The sequence below is a fragment of the Poecilia mexicana genome, unplaced genomic scaffold (assembly GCF_051168715.1).
Source record: "Poecilia mexicana isolate PSO_F unplaced genomic scaffold, ASM5116871v1 scaffold_8, whole genome shotgun sequence".
In the NCBI taxonomy this organism is placed as follows: Eukaryota; Metazoa; Chordata; class Actinopteri; order Cyprinodontiformes; family Poeciliidae; genus Poecilia; species Poecilia mexicana.
In genome coordinates this window covers 8,641,803-8,662,244 of record NW_028263377.1, presented here as the reverse complement: position 1 = coordinate 8,662,244, position 20,442 = coordinate 8,641,803, and the positions used below count along the sequence as shown (strand labels likewise).

Below are 20,442 nucleotides of genomic sequence, written 5' to 3'. Positions count from 1 at the left end.
TTATAGTTAATTTTATTTATGCAACACCAATTCACAACGAATGACGTATAAAGGCACTTTACAAAAAAATATGATGTATTAACCAATTAAGTTCAACAGTACCGATACGACTCAATGTCAATAGCATAAGTACATATTAACAGGAAGAGAGCTGCTGGTTTTGAATAAGCCTTTACGCTGTAGGAGTGATATATCTCCAGGAGGGGGCGATAGTGAGACTTGAAATAAGTCGTTCAAACCAGAAGAAGAAGCTCACGTTGGTTAGGTGTGATACTAGAAAGCAGTTTATAGAGTATATATCTTGGGTTTCTTGCTGAAGTGTGAGCCGCTGAAGCTGTTGGAAGACCAGAAGGAAATTAAAAACATGTTCGCTTAACCTCAGCGTCCCTCCCTGTCGCTGCTCGGCCGCGTTTGGACCGTGTGAGTGAGGCTGCCCCCGCTCGTGCGTCATGTTCGTGCTGGTGGAGATGGTGGACACGGTGCGGATCCCTCCGTGGGTCTTTGACCGGCGGCTGAACGATGCTATAGCGGAGGAGCTGAACAAGAAGCTGGCCAACAAGGTGAGGGGTCGCCCGCCTCAGAACCGCGGCTGCGCAGACGCGATTTTAGCAGCAAACTTTTGCAGAGCAGAGAGGAACAGGTGACGTTATAAAAACACAAAAATACAAAGTCATAAAAACATCATACAGTGACTAATTTGAGAAACAAGTGATAAACATTACATTTTGTCGAGTGCCATCAGCTTAATCATCAATTCACATCTTGTATGTTGTTGGTCAATTTTGCTGTAATTATGCAGCCCTAAACAGGTTTGATTTTAGCCTTGATTTAAAGGAACTCAGTGTTTCAGCTGTTTTGCAGTTTTCTGGACGTTTGTTCCAGATTTGCATTCAGTCTGCAGTACGTTCATAGCAGACGCTTGAATTTGTACTTAAAAATTTTATTTAGAAGTTTGGAAATCTCATTCTTGGCTTTCCTTTATACATTGAGTATTTTTAAGAATCCTGGATCTGTCTTGGGATAAACAGAGCTACTAAGTTAAAGTTTAAGGAGGTTTGATGTCCTCGCGTAACATTTGTAGATTAATAAATAGTTGGATTTCTGAGAATTTTAATACTTCTGTTAGCACATGTTTTCAATTTACATAAGTAGTTTTAGACATTTTCATTTTGGCTTTGCCTTTAAACAATTTGGGAACTTCTTTAATCTACTGATGTGTTCAATTTGCAACAGTTGAATTCAGTGGAGGCCAACTTGCAGGTACCTAGCATCTATAATCACCATGGCAACGTCCAGCCTTAACATCTCTCAGGAAGGAAACGGTTACTTTGTCCCAGAGAAATGAACATGCTGTGGTGGAAAAAAATATTTATTTATTGAAAGATTGTGGAGGGAAGCCCAAAAGGTTTGAAAGTCAGACAGTTTCCAAGGCGATTGCACCAAATGTTAAGGAAATGGATGTTCACTTATGGAGGAAAAAGTTCTCTAATTTTATTAGAAGTGAACTGAAACAGTATAGTCTCCTACAATGTCAAGCTTGGCGAAGAAAGACAAGTCTTTCTACATCTCATTTGATCACATGGTTATCTGTGCTACGTCAAAACCTTTTCTTTTTTTACAGTAAAACTACAACACTTGCTCTCTGACCCCCAGGTGGTTTACAATGTGGGTCTCTGCATCTGCTTGTATGACATCACCAAACTGGAAGACTCCTACATTTTCCCTGGAGACGGCGCCTCGCACACTAAAGGTATGATGAATGATTAAAGTGCTGCGACACTGACTGCTACATCAGTATTACTTATTGAGTAAAAGCCTGATCCCATTGTTCCTTTGACTTTTTTTATTTTTTTTTATTTTAGTCCACTTCAGGTTTGTCGTCTTCCACCCGTTCCTTGACGAGATCCTCGTTGGCAAGATCAAATACTGCAGCCAGGAGGGAGTTCATGGTAACTATTGACCTTCGTCAGTCATGATTCTGTCGACACAAGCGGGTATTTATTCACGCAGAATGTAGAGTATAAAACTTTAGCCAAACTTCTGCTGTCTGACTTGCATATCAAGGCTGTAGAGCGACACGACGAGCCCAGATCATCACCCCTCCACCTCCGTATGTGACAGTCTATATGTGATGAGAAGCGGTTTGGTGTTGTGCATAAAGGCCGAACATTTCTGCTCTGGCTTCATCTGTCTGAAGCTTTTTGCTCCAGAAGTCGTTACGTGACTGAACTGATGTTGAGTTCAGATTTTGCAACGGTTGCATTAATTCTTTAAGCTGATGTATAAAATTTCATAATAACTGCAACTGATGATTATTTTAGTCGTCTGTTATTCTGCCGATTAATCGGATAAAATAATTTGCCATATTTTGCAGATTTTTCATCTAACAACTTAAGCCTTGTTTTAAATTAGAAATACGTCAAAAGATGTGAATAAAGAAGTCATAAAGTAAAAATGTTATAGCATAAAATATGAAATCACAGGATTTATGCTTGTTCATTTATAGCAAAGGTTTTGCAGCTAAAAACCTGTTTTTAACATCAACATGTTAGAAGCAGGTCAACCGTTTTTCATAGAGTTAACATGAATACAGCGTATAAATAATCTCTTGATAATTTTTGGATTAACAGATTAATATTTGAATAGCAAAAGGTCCGTTTTTTATTTTACAGAATTTAAATCAGATGAAGCTAAAACTGCAACTTGAGTTCTGGGTGGAACATTTTTGCAGACAAAGTTTTTGTTATATTCATCTTGGATATAAAATGTATCTTTTTTTTATTTTGCTTAATTACTGCTCTGATTGTGTCTTTTTTTTTGAGTCTGTATACTCCAGTTAACAATTAATCGAATACTAAATTGGTTGACAGTTATTTGTATCATTACGATTAATCCTGTTAATCGTTTCAAGCCTACATATAAAGTTAGCGCATGTTAAGTATTTATTTTACAGTATTTCCAGTGGATATTTGACCTCTCTGGTTCACAGTGACGATGGGTTTCTTCGATGACATTCTCATTCCACCCGAGTCTCTCCAGCAGCCGGCTAAATTGTATCCTGACCTTTGAAACAAACATCTGGTGGTTTATTGCTGTTTGCCGCGTCGATCGTTCGGGTCGAGCCGTTCCTTAGCTTTCACCCCCCAAAGCGACGAAGCCGAGCAGGTTTGGGTCTGGGAGTACGAGACGGACGAGGGAGCGCACGACCTCTACATGGACCAGGGAGAGGAGATCCGCTTCCGGGTGGCGGACGAAGTCTTCGTGGACACGTCGCCGACGGGGCCCGCCGCCGCCAAGCCCGATGCTCCGGCTCAGCCTGGACAGTCGACTGCACCGCCGGCGGAGGAGAGCGGGGACAAGAAGGAGGCTCCGTACACACTCGTTGTAAGGACTGTTACGTTTCCTTTCCGATCATTTCCACACAGATGGCTCTGATAGAGGTGGAAGTTCACTAAAATATCCAAAGTGTTTAACTGGACTTCACCTTTCTTCAGTTCTGAACATGGGTTAGAAACATCAAGTCAAAACAGTCACACTGATTGGACCTTAAAGTCCAATCAGGTACGTCCAGGAGGGCGTACCAGCTACATGTGCAGGAACTCAGACTTACCAATCTGATTGTTCTGTTGTTATAAATCTGATCATTTCAGAAAGCTAATTTCTTCTAGTACCAACAAAGAAGTGCAGTTTAAAGTTTAAACTATGTAAAAAGGTTTGTGGCTGTAATGACAAGTTTAAACTCTTTTAGAGGCAGACTGGTAGATGAGCACCGATGACAATCAACTAAAGTTTATTGCAAAAAGTCAGTTTTAATGTGCATTATAAATAATGTGGAGGTGGTCGAGCTTTTAAAAAAAAAAATCTTATAAGCATTAGGCTAGTAATTGCTAATGTGTCCCACTTGGGGGCGCCACTGCTCTAAAAGTGAGCAGTAGCTCCATTACCGACTCTCTGACGATACTTGAATGATTTAATTTACTACATTTAATCATTCGAAATAAGGTACTTTTTAATTTAACTTTAAGATACAATAAACCTCTGTTCAGTTTTTTTAATCTTTCATTTTTCATTTCTCTATTTACTGGTAATTAAACCTTTTTTTCCCTGTGGTTTGATTGGACCGTTTCTCTGCCTGAAGCCCATTCTGTGGCTTTAAGAGAGCAGAGGACTCCTGCAGCTACATGTGCAGCCAGGGACTCAAACATGTCGCAGCTTGAACGGCGCCGCTCATCTTGACTTTGCGTTTTATTTTTTTTGTTGTTGTTTCTGTTCCAGGGGACCATCTGTGAGCCAGGACTGGGTCTGCTGTCCTGGTGGAACAGCTAGAGGAGGAACGAAGGGAGACGTGGGGCGACTGAGAGCAGACGGAACGCTGCAGCTGATCCCGTCCGCAGACTTCAGGGACGGTGGACAGGAACCCGCCGGTTTTGTTACACGAGCGGAGCGTCGGGCCGGACGGAGCCGCGCTCAGGAGCAAACCTGTCGTACTGACCGGGTGCTCCTGCATGTATTTATTAACGAGAAATTATATTAGTTTGTTTATACAACACAAGTTTCTGAAATAAAACAAAAACAAATTAACCAAATAATGATTTATTTATGTTGTTACATGTCTTGATAACTCAAAGTACAAACGGATTAAACATATTGGTTTTTTTTTAATCTACAATTTGGTAAATGACAGCGGTCTCTACTCTTCTACATGTTTATGATGGTAGGAGAGAAAAAAAAAACTTGTGACATCACTTCCTGACAACTGTAGCAAAGTTTCTCTGCTGGCTAAGTAGCCAAAATATGATTTAGCCTGTAGTATTTGGCCAAACGTCAAAGTAATATTTAGAGATTCCTTTTTAGACAACATTTGACCAACTTTAATTAATAAAAAAGTCACAGGATAAACACAAAAAGGGTTTGTTATACAAGTATTTTAAAGGAGCACTCAGTTTTTTGTGGAAAAAAAATATTTAAGATTTGATATTTTACAAGGTTCTTCCTCTACTTTGAGAAGCAGAAACACAAAAATATTAAATTTTGTGGGATTAAAAATTTTCTTTTTATGTTGAGGTGAAATGTTTATGTTGCCACTAATAAGTCTAAAAAAAAAAAGTGTATATGTGTCCTTTTTACATCTTGCATGTCAAACCGGACCACCGGTTCTTGACAGAACCAAATGCAGCATGAAATTGAGATTTTATAAGTTTATTAAATTTAACCAGGACTATGATGTGGAGCATCCTTACTTGATTTTTGTAAACTTATGTCAGCCTCCTGTTCCCATGAATTTGGCCTACAGGTTGACACCCAAAATCGGCAGCTTCAGGACTGATGGAAAGTTGCTGCCAGACGCTTTCTGACAGATTTTTAGGTAAAATGAGACAAATTGAGCTGTTTGAACAAGAAGTATGTCTACAGGAGTTATGGTGGGGCTTTCAAAGCTCAGAATTAAACAGCACGGTGGTGGCTGCATCATACTGAGTCTTTCCCTGGTGCTTCTGCGTTGGTTTAAATCCAGCTGCTGGGCGTTTCAGTTGTCACACATCCAGAGATTAGTCACCACCTGCATTTAAAATCAGCAGTAAAGGGAAGTGAAGGACACAGACACGACCACAGTTCACGAGTAACCCACTTGTGTTTGTGAAATATAAAAAAAGAAGAGAGAAAGCAGAACAAGAAGTTTCCCGGCATCGCCTGTCAATGCTGCTCCAGCTGGGAAAGTTGATCAAAATCCCCGATTTGCTCCCTCTCGTTTTCTGAGGAAACATGTCATGTTGTCAACCATCCCCGCACTTTCCCTGCGGAATCCAGCAGGAATGCGTGACCTCATCGCTCATGCAGCAGCTGGCTGACTGCAGACTGGATAAAACCGTGTTTATGTGTGACAGCCTGCTCCAGACTGCTGCAAAGATTCCCCAGCAACACCAGGGCCTGGCTGCTCCCTCTGCGGATGCAGGTCAGGCGGGGAGGAGGAGGAGCAGGAGGAGGAAGGTAGATGACCAAAGTCACTTTCACGCACAAGTCGCATCACGCCATCGGAATCTCCTGCAGCTGCGCAGACCCTCCGCAGTCAACTCCAGCACCACGCCAGGGTTTTCCGGACGATCTGCGCGGATTTGCGCGACTTATTTATTTAATTTGCTCCTTATATAATCCGCATCGAGTCAAAACATAAGAGAGACAAGCGATCGGATCCTGTTCGGGCACCCATGCCGTAAGTAGCTAAGTGTGTGTATGTTTTTATTTTTATTTTTAGGGGGCTGTGTGTATACATGAAGCTGAGAAGGTCTGGGTTGCTTTGTTTTTCCCAGATGTGAACAATGATGGTTGTTCTGCCGGAGAACAGAGGCTATTTACTACGGATTTGTTGTATTTATGACCGATTCATCCGCCTCACGCCGACAGCAGCGACCCTTCACCCCGCTTTTGTCTGACTTTTCTATTGTCTGGTTGCTCTCCGGTGATCCTCTCACTGCTTTTCACCCCGATTCAGAGAAGCTGCTGAGGTCTGAGGGCGAGTCTGTCTGTCTGTCTGCAGAAAGTGCAAATGAGTGGAGCTACGGTGGAAAAATGTCCCCAAGCCTTTTATTATTCTTTTCTTCAAATGCCCACATGTCATGAATTTTACAGAGGACAAGGAAATATTTGATTTATGTGATTGTTTTATCGATTAAATAATCAATTTCGGTAATATTGTAAGAGTATAGCGCTGTAGTAAATCCTCGTGATGCGGTCCTTTAGGAATAGTAAACCATATACAGTCTGTCATATGGAAACAGGTCTCTGACGTCACGAACGCCCCACTCTGCAGCTGTTCTGGCGTCATGCTGTGTGACATCATCACAAAAAGCGGGGGGATGTAAAAAGCGTCACACACGCTTATTATATATATATATATATATATATATATATATATATATATATATATATATATATACATACATACATATACATATATATATATATATATATATATATATATGAACTGCTGGGTTAAAAATAACCCAATTCGGAACCCAGCGCTGGGCCAAATATGGACCAACCCAGCTCTGGGTTGTTTTAACTCAACTGGGTTGGGTTGAGGGTTTGACCCAGCACAGTGGGTCATGACAACTAACCAAACGTTGGGTTAAATTGACTTGTTTAAATTGGTTAAATTGACCCAATATTGGGTTGAAACTCATAACTCAACACAAGGGTTATTATACCACTAAAGTTGGGTTAAAAAAATTATTTTAAATTTCACTATATAAAAACAGGATTAAAAACAATCTGAATTTAAAGCTTCTCTTATTTCCATGTGATACATATGTAGCTCCAGCAGATTTTATTTACAAAAGTTACAAAACATAAGTAAGTTGTTTCAAAAGTATATAATTAAATCACTTCAACTCATTTGGCTACAACTCCAGAAGTATCTGTTATTACACATTAGAAAACATTTAATGCAAAAAAGTCTGTTTTAAAGCAAACTACAAGTAAAACTTTCAGCCATTAAACAAGCAGCATTTTCAACATCACTTTAGCATTTTGCCTGTCTCCCTGCATGAGGACATACGGGTTGTCGCATTTTGTAGATGTGCCACCAGGTTTGTCCCAACCTGATGGAGAGAGAAGACAGAAAAAAACAGGCCATTAGTGATGCACTTATTTCAACAGCAAACAATTTGAGCAAGATTCAGAGATGAATGTTGACTTACAGGTTGGATATCAATGAAACCTTCTGAACTTCCAGGTTGATGGGTCTGAAACTCTTCCTAATGAGTAAGGTGGAGCAGGGAGGAGAACTGGCAGCAGCTCCAGAGCTACATCATCTTCTGTATCAAACATAAGTTAGTGTTAAAATGGTGCATTAACTAAAAAGCATGAAAACATTTTAGAGAACATTTCTTCTGAGCTTCAATACCTTGAGGGAGAAGACTCATGTTCTTGGTCATGCAGAAGGTCTTTGTTGAGAACGAGGAGTTTGGGTTTTGTTCAATTCTCCTGAAGATCCTGGATGTAAAATTACAAAATCTATCAGAAAAGACAAAATCACAAATCAAAAGAATGACTGAATTAAATCTTATAGCTGTCTTCACTGCAAATAACTTGTAATTAGCCAGCAATTTCAAATGTTCAGAGTAATTTTATGTTCCTAAAAATAAATATAGCATTTAATAAATTAAATAACACATATTATTTAATTTAGAAGTAAAACTTAACTTAAACACTAACTTAGTGCTGAATAACTTTCAGCACCAACTTTAAATAAATGTATTATAAATGTATTTGTAGTTAATAGTAACAATAATAAAATTAGCAAACATTAACATTATATATTGTCTTAGTTTTGCTTTTAACTCGTTGCCGAAAACCAGTACCGGGAGACAGTCGTTCTCTCTCGGCTTAACGAGCCTTATGATGACCCGGTCAACTGACAGAGCGGGCGAGACGAGCCAGCGGCTGCAGGGGAGCGATAAAAGCATAATATGCCCACATTATTAAAGCTCTGCTCGCTCTCCTCCGCCATTACTGCTGGTGTTCGAACACGTAGCCTCAGCCCGCTGAGGATGCGCGCGCATATTGCACCCTGCTAGTGAACTAAGCCCGCGAAAATCAGGGGACAAACCGTCAACTACCTTTTCTTTTAAAACTAAATCGATTTAAAAAAAATTTGACTATGTTAAGTTACGAACAAATACGATTGAGGTTATATTAAACAACTGAATTTAGTTTACTTGACAAACTGTGCCCTTCCCCTTCATCTTTTTTTTCCAACAGCCGTGTTGTAGCAACACCGAAGCTCTTTGTCAGAGCAACCTACCGTAATAAACATTTTAAATAACCATAAAAATAAATAACATGTTCGAAATACATCTATTTATTTATAAAATCCTATTCACGTTGAAACTTTATCTTCTTTTTACTTACCATGTCTTATTTCAAAGTAGAGAAGTCCGATATGCAACGTTCACAGATTTGTTGAAAATGGAGGCTTGTGAAGAGGGGCGTGGCTTCTCCCAAGTTTCGTCTTTAACCCAGCCGTTTGGGTAAATCTACCCAACACTGGACCCAACAGAAGTGTGCAAGCCGTAGACTTCCGGTAAATTTCTGACCCAACTCATGAGTTATGAATTTTGACCCAATATTTGGTCAAACTAACCCAACCTATGACCCAACAGCTTCAACCCAGAAATTGGGTTATGAACATAACCCAGCATTTTTTACTGTGTGTATATATATATATATATATATATATATATATAGATATCAGTCGACTGATACTTATATAGATATAAACATGTCTACATATCTACATCTATGTATCTATATACCTACTTCTCTCTATAAATATATATGCTAGAGAGAGGTAGATATATTGATATCGCTATGTAGATATATGTATCTATATATAGATTTATATATATTTATAGAGAGAGACAGATATATAGATTTAGATATCTCTCTCTATATAGAGAGATACGTCATATATATATCTTGCCCAGAAAGATAGTTTTTGAATTTTTTTCCCCCCAATTTGTATAGGTTAGACTTCTAAATTCTATTTTTTTTCCACGTTGTTCAAATTGTTTTCCTAAATATCCCTTTACATTTAATTAATAAATATGGTTGTCTTATTTTATGTTTAGAATTACAAATACAAATTTTACAAAGGATGAACATGTTGAATGTTGGGAAGCCGACGCACCCGGAGTGAACCCACACCTACAGGGGAGACATTTCCCATTGTGCAGTCCTGTCTTTTTAATATTAATATGTCCAATTAGCAATAGCAGCTCTTTTTCCAATTCCCACCAATCACCCAAAATACATGTGGCCCCACCCCCCTTTTAAATCTAATTTACTGTTGATGTCTGCGCTGATAGTTCTTAATGTCCATCTTTGAATTGGCGCCGAGATGTTTGCGTTAAAGCATTTTTAATTCTCCTCCTCAGTGAGATCCTCTTCCTGGGACTCTCTTCTTGTTCCGACATATTCTTTTGTTCTGCTGACTCTTCAGCTGCTTCAGGTTCTGATTCCTGGGGTATCGTTTGGATCTCATCTTTCTTTGATGTAACCTTCATCCGTGGAGGGGGTGTCCTTTGTTCTTCCATCAGGCCGCTCTCCCCTTCTGTGGTACCTACTGGAACCTCACCTGTGACGTCTTCTGAAATAGAGCAAAGTTTGGTCTGTATTTGTTCAGAAACTTTCTCGATGATCTCTGGTATCGTTTCTGAATCAGGTATTGATGTCTCAGTATTTTTATCATCCTGCTGATCCCCATAGATCCCCGCTCTATTTCAGGGATTTCATCTTCAGTTGCCAGCTCTGAAACTTCCTCTTCAATGTTTTCTACACAAACGTTGTCATTTTTGGCTGTTTCCCATTCAGAAAGAGCTTTCAGTGCTGCCTTTCTCTTGTTTTTATTCTTAATTTTCTTTGATATTTTTTTCAATTCATGATCCCCATTCTTTTGGCTGTCAGAGATCATTGGCTCTTCTGAGATATTTTTGGGGCTATAAATCATTGCTTCAGTCATATGAATGTTATTTTTGACTGCGATTGTCTCATCCACATCTGGTACAGAAGCTTCTTCACTGTTTTTTCCTGAAATGTTGTTCTTGTTGACGTTTTTCAATTCAGAGGCAGCTTTAATTGCTGCCTTTCTTTTGATCCTCCATTTAGCTTTCCTCGATGGTTTTTTTCTTGTCTTGCTGGTCCCCATCTGGTTGGTTTACAGAAACAACTTCTTCCTCACTGATCTGCTGTAATGTAGCGATCTCTGTTTCTTTTCCATGACTCTCATCTTTCAGAGATGAAAGATGAGTACTGAAACTTTTTGTACTTCACTGTTTGGTTCAGAATCTTCTTTACAGACTGTTTCCAATTCAGCTGTTAGATGGACTGGTTCTAATCTATAGCTGGTTTCCAGCACATCGATCTCCGTCTGAGTTGAAATCGTTCGACTGACTGGTTTCAAGGTTTCCAGCACATCGATTTCCGTTTGCGTCGAAGTCGTTCGACGGTCTGAATGTAACCGATGGCTGGTTTCCTCTTTGTCCATCTCGTTTGTACCGAAACAGATTGATAATGGACGGTTTTCTGCTGTGGGCGTTCTTGTGAATCCGTCTGAACTTTAACAGAAACCATTGAGTTCTTCCTTTGGTTTCTTTCTGAGACTCTTTTCCTCATTAAATCTTTCTGGTGTCTAAGTTTAGCACTAAGTTGACGATTTGTACCAAACATGTCATCAAGTTGTCTCATTAAAGATTTCTGCATTTTGATGTATTCCATTTCAGTCTCCTTAAATTTTTCAAGACATGTGCACGTTGCTTCACTTTTGTTTTCAGAAGACTGGGGTAAATTCTGATTTTTACTTAAACCCTCTCCTTGAATATTTTCTTCTGTCTGACTATCAGGAACCTTGGTTAAATTCTCAGCAATAAAACTTAAATCTATCCGAGGTTCTGAGTTGGGGAGCACTTTCCAAAATGTCCTCTTTCCGCTGCTGGGCAAAGCAGAATGATGACTTTGTTTTTCCGGCAGAGGACCGTTAGCGATGTCACTTTCTGTAAAAAACGTTAAATCTATGGAAGCGTCTGGCTCGGGGAAAGATTTCCATATCAGTGGCTTCCTTTTGATCCGCTTAGTTTTTGTTGTCCATTTCTCCCCTTTTTGATCTGTTTTGTCAGAACAAGACTTAGAGGACTTCTCTACCATATCGATTTTTTCCTGCTGACCGGAGATTGATGGTTTTTCGGAAACTTCGGTAATGCCTTCTGTTCCAGTTCCTTCAGCTGAATTGCTTGGTGCTTTGGCGACTGATTCATTTTCATTTTTGTCCTGCTGTCCGATATTTTCAGCAGACTTCTTTGTCTGCTGCTCCAACCAGACTGCAAACGACACCTTCTTCTTCTTGCGCTTGGGTTTCTCGGGGATCTGTAATTCCCTTTCGATGTCGTTGAATGAAGCCTCTTCGATTCTAGGCTGGTCGGACTGCATTGTGACCTTTGTTTGTGTCTGGTTCTAAGATAAATCACTTGTCTAAAACTCAGTACAGATTTCTCGTTAAGTTTGATGTAAATCTCCAAAAGAAAAGTACACCAAACAAGGTTGAAAATCTAACTGTGAACTGCTAAGTAAATTCTCCACACTCTAAGAAATAATCCTGTAAATTTACAGTAACATACTGGCAGCTATAGGCGCCAGAAGTTTACTGTAAATACACAGTAGCTGTACCGTAATTAATCCTGACAGTAGTTTACCGTTTCTTGAAAGAACGGTAAAAGACTGGCTTCTGTAGATGCCAGTTTACCGATCTTTCGAAAGAACAGTAATCTACGTTTTTCTTAAAGAACAAAAAAAAAAAAAAATACTGGTAGCTACAAACGCCAACTTTTTTTTTTTTTTTTACCGTGCTTTCCAAAAAACGGTTTAAAAAAAAGCTGGCGTCTGTAGATACATTTACCTTTTCAATCCTGTACCTTTTAAAGTGGTGTAGTACTGCAAGTAAATACTGTAATGACGCCAACACACTGCAGATGTGGTACCGTCAACAGGGTTTATTAGAAATCAGAGCGAGTTGCTATTCCTTAGGCTGCAGCTCGCGCCTCTAACAAACCGTTACACTCAACTGAATAGCTTCACTGCTAACACACTGAACTCTCCGCTCTTCTGGTGTTCTGTCAGCTCAGCATCGGTCCTGGTCCTCCCGCTCCCCTGATCCCCCGCCCACATGACAGGTTCATCACATGTGAGTGGAAGTCAGCAGAGTCAGACAGGGGAACCCCATAACCGTCTACACATAACAGTGATGACAATGCAACTTATAACAAATACATATAACCATATGGACACAAGCAGAACTAAAATACACAATCGTTAAAATACTACGGTGGTCGACAGGTGCAAATGCACAGCAAACACGAGAAAAACAAATGCAACAAAGAAAGGACGCAAACAAAAAAGACATGCAAAAAATATACATAAAAACAAGTATTCCAGACCACTAGAGCTTTGTGTCCGAGTTCAGGGTCTGCATCCTTTCAAGCTTATTCTTTCATGGGCTTGAGAAACGACCCGGTCTACGGAAGAGGGGTCCTGCGAAGGCAAAGAGCATTGCAGAGAGAAGCTGTAGCCTTCAGCTAACTGCCTAGCCTCCACCTCGGCGTTATGTTGCTTAGCAACCGTGACACGATTTATACAATGTTTGTAGGCGAGAATGTAGATGTATAAATCTCACATTTCTGCTCGGTTCATCAGTGCATCACCTAATTGCAATATTGCTTCGACGTTTTCGGAGATGTCTGCTCCCGCTGCATTAACACCCAGCTCCGCTTGCCTGCTGCCAGCTGGTCCAGGTTTAGAACACCTGACTCATTTGGGCTTTCCCAAATGACAGTTAAACACAGATATTAAGTCAGGTAACATCTAGTTGTAATATTTTGGTTCACTCAAATACTTCATTTATTCCTGAGCAAACCCTTGTCTTATGGATTTTTTACTAACACAAGGATGCGCGCGCAACCTGACTGCAGAAAGAGTCAGCGAGCTTTTAACTGTCACTTGTTGCCATAGTTACAAACCATTACCTTGTCGTTTTGACGTTAGCTAGCATGTTGTCAGCGTAGCTAGCCTAGGCTACTATGACTATTTAAAATTGAATGATAAAATAAGTTATGCTACTAAATTGACATTAATGAACGGTATTCTATAAATGGATGAGAGTTGTATGGTGGTTAGAATTTTATGCTCTTATTTTGAAGAACGGTATATTTCTTATTCGTGTGCGTTGTGATATACTCTCCTTTCTGTTTCAGTCTATCTGTTTCGGGGGGGGTTTTCGGAGAAATTGTTTTATTTTCAAGAACTTTTATGTAGAACTCCGAGAGAAGCGCATTTAAATAACTTTTTTTTTTAAAGCTGAGTTCACTGTTGTCGGAGAGAAAACTATCAACAGATAGTTTAACAGAAAATGTGTAATTTTATTTCAGTATGTTTATTGTACCTTTTATGTCTTGCCCTTGGCTTTTTTTTATTCATTTATTTTTTATGCCTCGGTTCTCTTGCTGTAGTTTGGGTGCAGGATTCATCTATCAAGGAAATTGTTATGTTTTTTCGACAAAAATCTTTTGTTTTATATTTGTTGAAAATGGACTAATTTAAGAGCTCAGGAAGTCGTCTGAGTAATGTTTGCTGTGATTGGTTCGTTGTAATTTCAAGCTGCCAATAGCCGTTGTTGTTGTTGTAAGAGCACATCTTCAGTGTTAGATGAGCAGAAAGTTGACGAAGTAATCGCTGGAGACCGGCAGCGTGTAATCAACCAATCAATCAAATTTTATTTGTATAGCACATTTCAGTAGCAAGGCATTTCAAAGTGCTTTACATAATTAAGATAAAAACAGCATGTGAGAAAGATAAATGTAAATGAATAAAAGTAAGTTTCGTTAGTATTTAAGCAGGATTTGTATGTCTGTGCAACTTAAATACATACATATGACAATTTACAGAGATAATATTATGATAATGTGGTTTGTGGTTTATTTGTGGTTTCTTGCTACCATCGGCTGGACAACTTAGAAATAACTGTTTAGAGCGAGTAAAAATAATAGCTTTTTAAAATTTGTCTTCTGTATTTCTTGTAGACCACTCTAAGCTCTATTAAAGAAAGTTTGGACCTGAAATCTCTCCTCTCATCCTTTACCGGATGCTTGTGGTGGCTGTACCTTAAAGAACTAACACTATCCATAAAGGGAGCACAACAATTATAATAAAATATGTAACTGAAAAGAGGCTTTTTACTAACTGGCTTAACTGATGCTAGTTGAAGTAAAAATTGTGTCAAGTGACAATATGTGATAATTTTTCATGTGTTTGAATATGTTGGATGCAGTCAAGTGATGACTTTTAGAAATATTCACAACAGTGATGTGCGGTCTCATCCTGTCTGTACGTACCAATAAAATAAAAAACATGTAATATATGAACTGATTTTTTCATAATTTTGCTTATAATGTACAGGTTATTTTTATTGTCACCAACTGTATGTATAACGTGTTTCGTGTGCTGAGGAGCGATCATAAACAGCAGAGAACAGACTTGAGGTGAGGCAGTTCTCTTGCCTCATGGCAGGGGGCGCTCATGAGCGACATTTCCGGATGCGCGACATTTCCATGTGAACAATAACATGCAGGAGCTCTATATTTGTAAATATGATTATAATTAAGTCAGTCCCTCACCAGTTATGAACCTCACTACATGTCACTAGTTGGAAGGTACAGGAGGCCCAAATGAAAATCTGCTTTCGGCCCCAAAAAGGCTTGGACTGCCCCTGCATCACAGCCCCCTTAATGTCTTTTCTGATTTGCCTTTCCTCCTCCTGACAGTAAGTCTTGTTGACGGAGCTCAATCGGCGGCGCTGACCCACGGCAAGGTGGGCGTCTGACTCACAGAGGACAGACCAGGGTGACCACATCGTCTTCCTCAGCCCTTCATCCCTTCATCTAGTCTGACATGGCAGACCCCAGCATCACGTCTCCCTCCGGAACGCCCCTGCGCTCCCCCAACGCCCCGCTCACCCTCTCCTTCCCGTTCCCGCGGGAGGGGAACAGGGTGTGGCATGAAGGGAGGGAGCCCCCGCTTCCCCGCGACCTGCCCAGCCCGCTGCCGACCAAACGAAACCGCACCTACTCAGCGTACGTTAGAGAAGTTGACGTTTTCCTCCTTCATGCAGTTTACTAACAAACCCCCACCTAATAATGGCCGAACGCTGCAGGTTAGCTTGCAGGGGTGTCGAAATCCAGTCCTCAAGGGCCGGTGTCCTGCAACTTTTAGATGTGCCTCTGCTGCACCACACCTGAATAGAATAATTAGGTCATCAGCAAGGCTCTGGAGAATTTGTCGACACAAGGAGGAGGTAATTAAGCCGTTTCATTCCAGTGTTTTGTACCTGTGGCACATCTAAAAGCTGCAGGACAGCGGCCCTCGAGGACTGGAGTTTGACACCCCTGGCTTAAGGCAAAGTAGCGTTAGCTGCAGCTTGACTCGTCTCTTTAGCTATCTAGAAAAAAAAATGGCAACAGTCTTTGTAATAAAAAAAAAAAATCTATTGAAAAGCCGCGTTGCGTTTGGAGGTGAATAATTTTTGGTACAAAAGTTATTAATTAGAAGGATTTTCTATTAAATAAAACTTTGTAAAAACTTTTATTCCACTGTGCGCTCGTACATTTTACATGATTAGCATGAGCCAAACTGTCTCATTTCCTATTGAGGCACAGTGTTGCAGTAACTTTCACAGCAGGTTAAAGGTCACTGTTTAATTTTTTTTCCTGGTTTACCCTCCAGGAAAGCAAAACTTTGAACTTTCGCTGATTTAGAAGGGGTTTCCCTCCATTATTAATAATATTTCTGGCAATGAGAACAGATGGGATTCTGTGTTGACATAACAGGAAACCTGTTGGAGAAAAACACATTGGGTCCGGCACTAGGCCCATACTTTGGAGCAGGCTTAAAGGGGCAGTAGCCCTGGGCCACAAGTTTTTAAGGGGTGATCCAAAATGGTTTCTTTCCTTTTTTTAATGAATGTGTGTTTTGCAGACATTTTACTTTATATAAAATGCCCAAATCATACAAGTTGTATTATTTTAGGGTATTTTTCAATGTAAACAGTATTCAAGTATTTTAAAGTTATGGAGTTATAGTAATAGTTTTTGTATATAGCACCTATTTAAGAGTTACAAAGTGTTTTACATTAAAAAAAAAAATCTGTTGGAACAGCATCATAAATTATATATTTCTATCAAATCAATTAAAATGTAGTTGATACAGAGTATCAGAGTCTATGTAAACATAAAAAAACCCTGTGAATAAATAAGCAATGCTAAACCTGGTGAGGGCACAACTGAAGCCTGGTGGCCCGCCAGGCTTTTAATACACTGGGGGGAGACTGGTAGGATTGTGCTCTGTGAAGCTCTGTTCTTCAATAATACTGAATAAGTAACTTATCCTAACTAATTTTATGCTTCTCTCTGTGATTTAATGTCATCCCTTTGTCCGCAGTACGGTCCGCGCTCACTCGGGTCCAGTTTTCAAGGGCACATGCAAGAACTTTTCCAGATCACAAGGCCACGGCTTCATCCAGCCGTTGCACGGCGGAGAAGACATCTTTGTTCACATCTCAGAGTAAGTTAGAAACAGCGGCCAAAGGCAAACAGACGCGCTGCGTTAGCTAAATTGCAGGTACCGCCCCACCTGCAGCGCCAGCTCTGGAAATAACTTTTCTCTTTATGCCAAGAAGAGCGTCTAATGTTAGAACAGGCACAGCAAATCGTGTACACTCTGCACTTTGTCGTCTCGCTTTCCTAAAATCACTGAGTTGCTCATTTTGCTGAGTCGAAGCATCTTATTTTAAGGGCTAAAGTTGATTTGCTTCTGTAATTTTAGTAAACGATGTTTTGTAAGACACCTGGTGAAAAGCTGCATTTAATTTGGAACCTGGATCTGGAAGTGACATCACACCCAAATGATTAAACAGCTACTAATTGTTGTGGAGCTAAAAACCTAAAGCCAGTACCAGCTGACTACAAGCTTTTTATGTGTTAAACTCTAAAAGAAAGATGTTTCGAAACTTATGATTTTATACTGGTTTAATGAGCACAGCATCAGTGGTTTATTTCTTAAACTTTCTCTAATTTTTCACTATTAACATGGGAAAAGTGTTATGGTGTGTGAAATAATCTGACAGTAGAACTAGTACTTTTTAAAATCCACGCTAGGGGATTTTTGGCTTAAATCAAGCTCCTGTTTACTGCAAAGAAATTACTTGTAAGTTAGTTTTGTCTTATTTCAAGTGTACTGAGATATTTGCAGTAAAAACTAGATAAAAAATATTTTGTGTTTTTGCAGTGTAAACCGACACAAAGAGATTTAGCAGTGTTAAGACAGTACTATGGGTTTTTATTGAGCTTAAAAAACATCATAGGTGCAAATTCAGTGTTTGTTCCTGCAATTTTCCCAATGTTTATAGGGGAGACCTTTGCTGAGACCTTTGACCTCTCAGCTAAAAAAAAGAAGAACTTCAGGAGCTTTTCTATTTGATTTTCTTGACTTGGATCTAAAAAAATTAAAATAAATCAGACTTCCCAGTTCATTTAGTTTAAAAATAAACAAACGCAATGTTGTTGTTTTTTTTAAGCTCTAAAAGTGCGTTTTAAAGGAAAGCGGCCTTCCCCGCCTCTGTTTGTCTGCGTTGCAGCATCGAGGGCGAGTACGTCCCCGTCGAGGGAGACGAGGTCACGTACAAGGTGTGCCGAGTTCCCCCTAAGAACATTAAGGTGCAGGCAGTGGAGGTGAAGATCATCCACCTCAACCCGGGGACGAAACACGAGACCTGGTCCGGACAGATCATCAGCTCGTAGTCGCCGAGACCCGCTGCCGGAGGACGGCAACCCTCCGGCTCGTGTCGGCGGGGACGGTGGCGGTGCTCCTGGACTTTTTGCTTCGTTTAAAAAAAACAAACAAAAAAAACAGCAACCTCTTTTTAGAAATATATGTTCCTCTACTCTGTCAGTCAGAGCTGATAATGAAATAGTTACTGTTGCAGGCAAGTGATAGATTCTGTTCAAGCTATTCCAACAAATCCTCTTTGTGTTATTTATGTTCAAATTGAAGTGGGGACCATAAATTAACCACACTTACAAGTGCAAGGAGTTCTTTTGTTTGTTTGTTTTTGGGTTAGTTTGTTCACAGCTAGTTTAAAAAAATAGAAAAAGAAATACTGGGAACATTAATCATGTCCATGGTGCAGACTGCAGTGTGTGCGTGTGTGTGAGGAGACGATGTGTTTTCAGTTTTACTTCCCCTCTTTGCAGCTGTTTCTCTGCTGCATCAAAGTTTCCAGAGTCACATGTTTGCTGCAAGGGTTTGTCGTGGGATTTATCCCACCCAGTCTGCACTGTTGCTACATCAGATGTACAAATTTAAAATGGATATATTAAACTCAGAGAACAGCTGATGCAAAAGGAAGCGATGGCAACATTCAGGAATAAGACGGGTTAGTCCTGGAGTACCAGGGAAGCTGTGAGGCTTTTTACATCTCCTCCCATGATGAGACGTCTCATATCTCCTTCCTGGTTTCACATCATCATTATAAAAAAAAAACCCCAACAAAATATCATGTGACAGACGCAGGAAGGGTCATTTGACCTTGAGCAGACAAACTACTGGCTTTTTATAAACAGTTAAAGAAACATTTCCAAGTCAATGGTGGTTCCTTTATATACATATGAATCTGAAATTAGGTTAAGGACAGTAAAGGAAACAAGATGTTAAGAGAGAAGACATTTTTAGCTATATTTTTGAGAAGGATAAAAGGACTTTTTGAAAATAAAGTAAAAGTTTAAAAATTCTCAAGTAATCCCAGATCAGTGATGACTTATCCAGGTTGAGCTAAACATTTTAGATTTTGAACAAGCTGTCAAAAGATGTTGTAATTGTCCTTTAGTTTAGTGCAGAATAGGTCATTGTAATGTTTTTCTTTTACATTTCACAATGCAAATGGGACAACCAAGTAAGCAACAGAAAACTATTTAGCAGCAGAAATGTCAACGATATTTTCATTAATTTATTTGTTTTTGAGTACCTGGGCTACCCCCTGATGGAGTGGCGCCAAGGGCAGAGAGCCATATTGTCCATATAAAAAGCCGCCACTAGTTCAAATAGAAACTGCACACATTCCCATAAAAGTAGATCTACTTCATTGTTCTCTCAGCGTGGATATTTGTGTGTGAATTAATATATTTTGTCGTCAGATTATGACACGCTTTGCATTTTGCTGAGTATGAAAGCTACTCGACCTGCCAGTTTGCATCAGATATATCATCACAGCTGTGGTTTTTACTGCCAGTGAGTGAAAATCGTGTGTTTGGGGAAACGTGGTGGCCTGCCTCACCGTGTCATGTGTTAAAGGATCTCCGCATATCGTAGCTACCCAGGTTAAATGGGACACTGCACCTCATTTTCTACTACTGCAAGTTTCCCGCCGTCACGTGTGTCCGTGTCTTTGCCTGAAAAGGTGCTTTTATCACTTCAACTGAGCCTTGAAAAAACATTAAAGTGTGATTTATGATTTGAACTGAAGGTGTGTTTATTTGGAGTCTGAACAAATTCAAGTGTGGTACACCAGAGCTGCTGATGCTATGTTGTGTTTAACTCTTTCTACAACTCAAAATAAGAATTAAATGTTAAAGAAAACATTAAAATAATCGACATATGCAAGCGACAAGAATGTTATTTTTTGCTATTATGAGAATCTGAACTAAAACAGGAGCAATAAAGCGTGAAGATAAGCTGTAGCTACGAGCAAACCCTTTAAAAAGTTATTAGAGGGAAAAGGTGACATCTAGTGGTTGGAAGCTGAATTACATGGTTGGTTTGGCCACCGAAATAAAGGAGAAAACCTGAAAGTTC

General features: G+C 39.7%; 2 protein-coding genes and 1 pseudogene across 2 annotated transcripts; 2 read left to right on the top strand and 1 right to left on the bottom strand.

The window, feature by feature from the left end:
- The first annotated feature begins 217 nt into the window (after positions 1–217).
- polr3h (polymerase (RNA) III (DNA directed) polypeptide H) lies at positions 218–4,589 on the top strand. Its single transcript, XM_015008204.2, has 6 exons — positions 218–560; positions 1,654–1,750; positions 1,863–1,949; positions 2,990–3,053; positions 3,150–3,384; positions 4,276–4,589. Exons 1-6 carry the CDS (start codon positions 450–452, stop codon positions 4,324–4,326), a joined length of 645 nt encoding a protein of 214 aa, XP_014863690.2. The 5' UTR covers positions 218–449; the 3' UTR covers positions 4,327–4,589.
- A 1,297-nt stretch (positions 4,590–5,886) lies between these two features.
- Positions 5,887–20,107, top strand: csdc2b (cold shock domain containing C2, RNA binding b). Its single transcript, XM_015008205.2, has 4 exons — positions 5,887–6,208; positions 15,363–15,671; positions 17,035–17,157; positions 18,230–20,107. The coding sequence occupies exons 2-4, from the start codon at positions 15,490–15,492 to the stop codon at positions 18,390–18,392; spliced, it is 468 nt and encodes a 155-aa protein (XP_014863691.1). The 5' UTR covers positions 5,887–6,208; positions 15,363–15,489; the 3' UTR covers positions 18,393–20,107.
- On the bottom strand, positions 10,787–11,979 carry LOC148157966 (uncharacterized; annotated as a pseudogene).
- Positions 20,108–20,442: the final 335 nt, after the last annotated feature.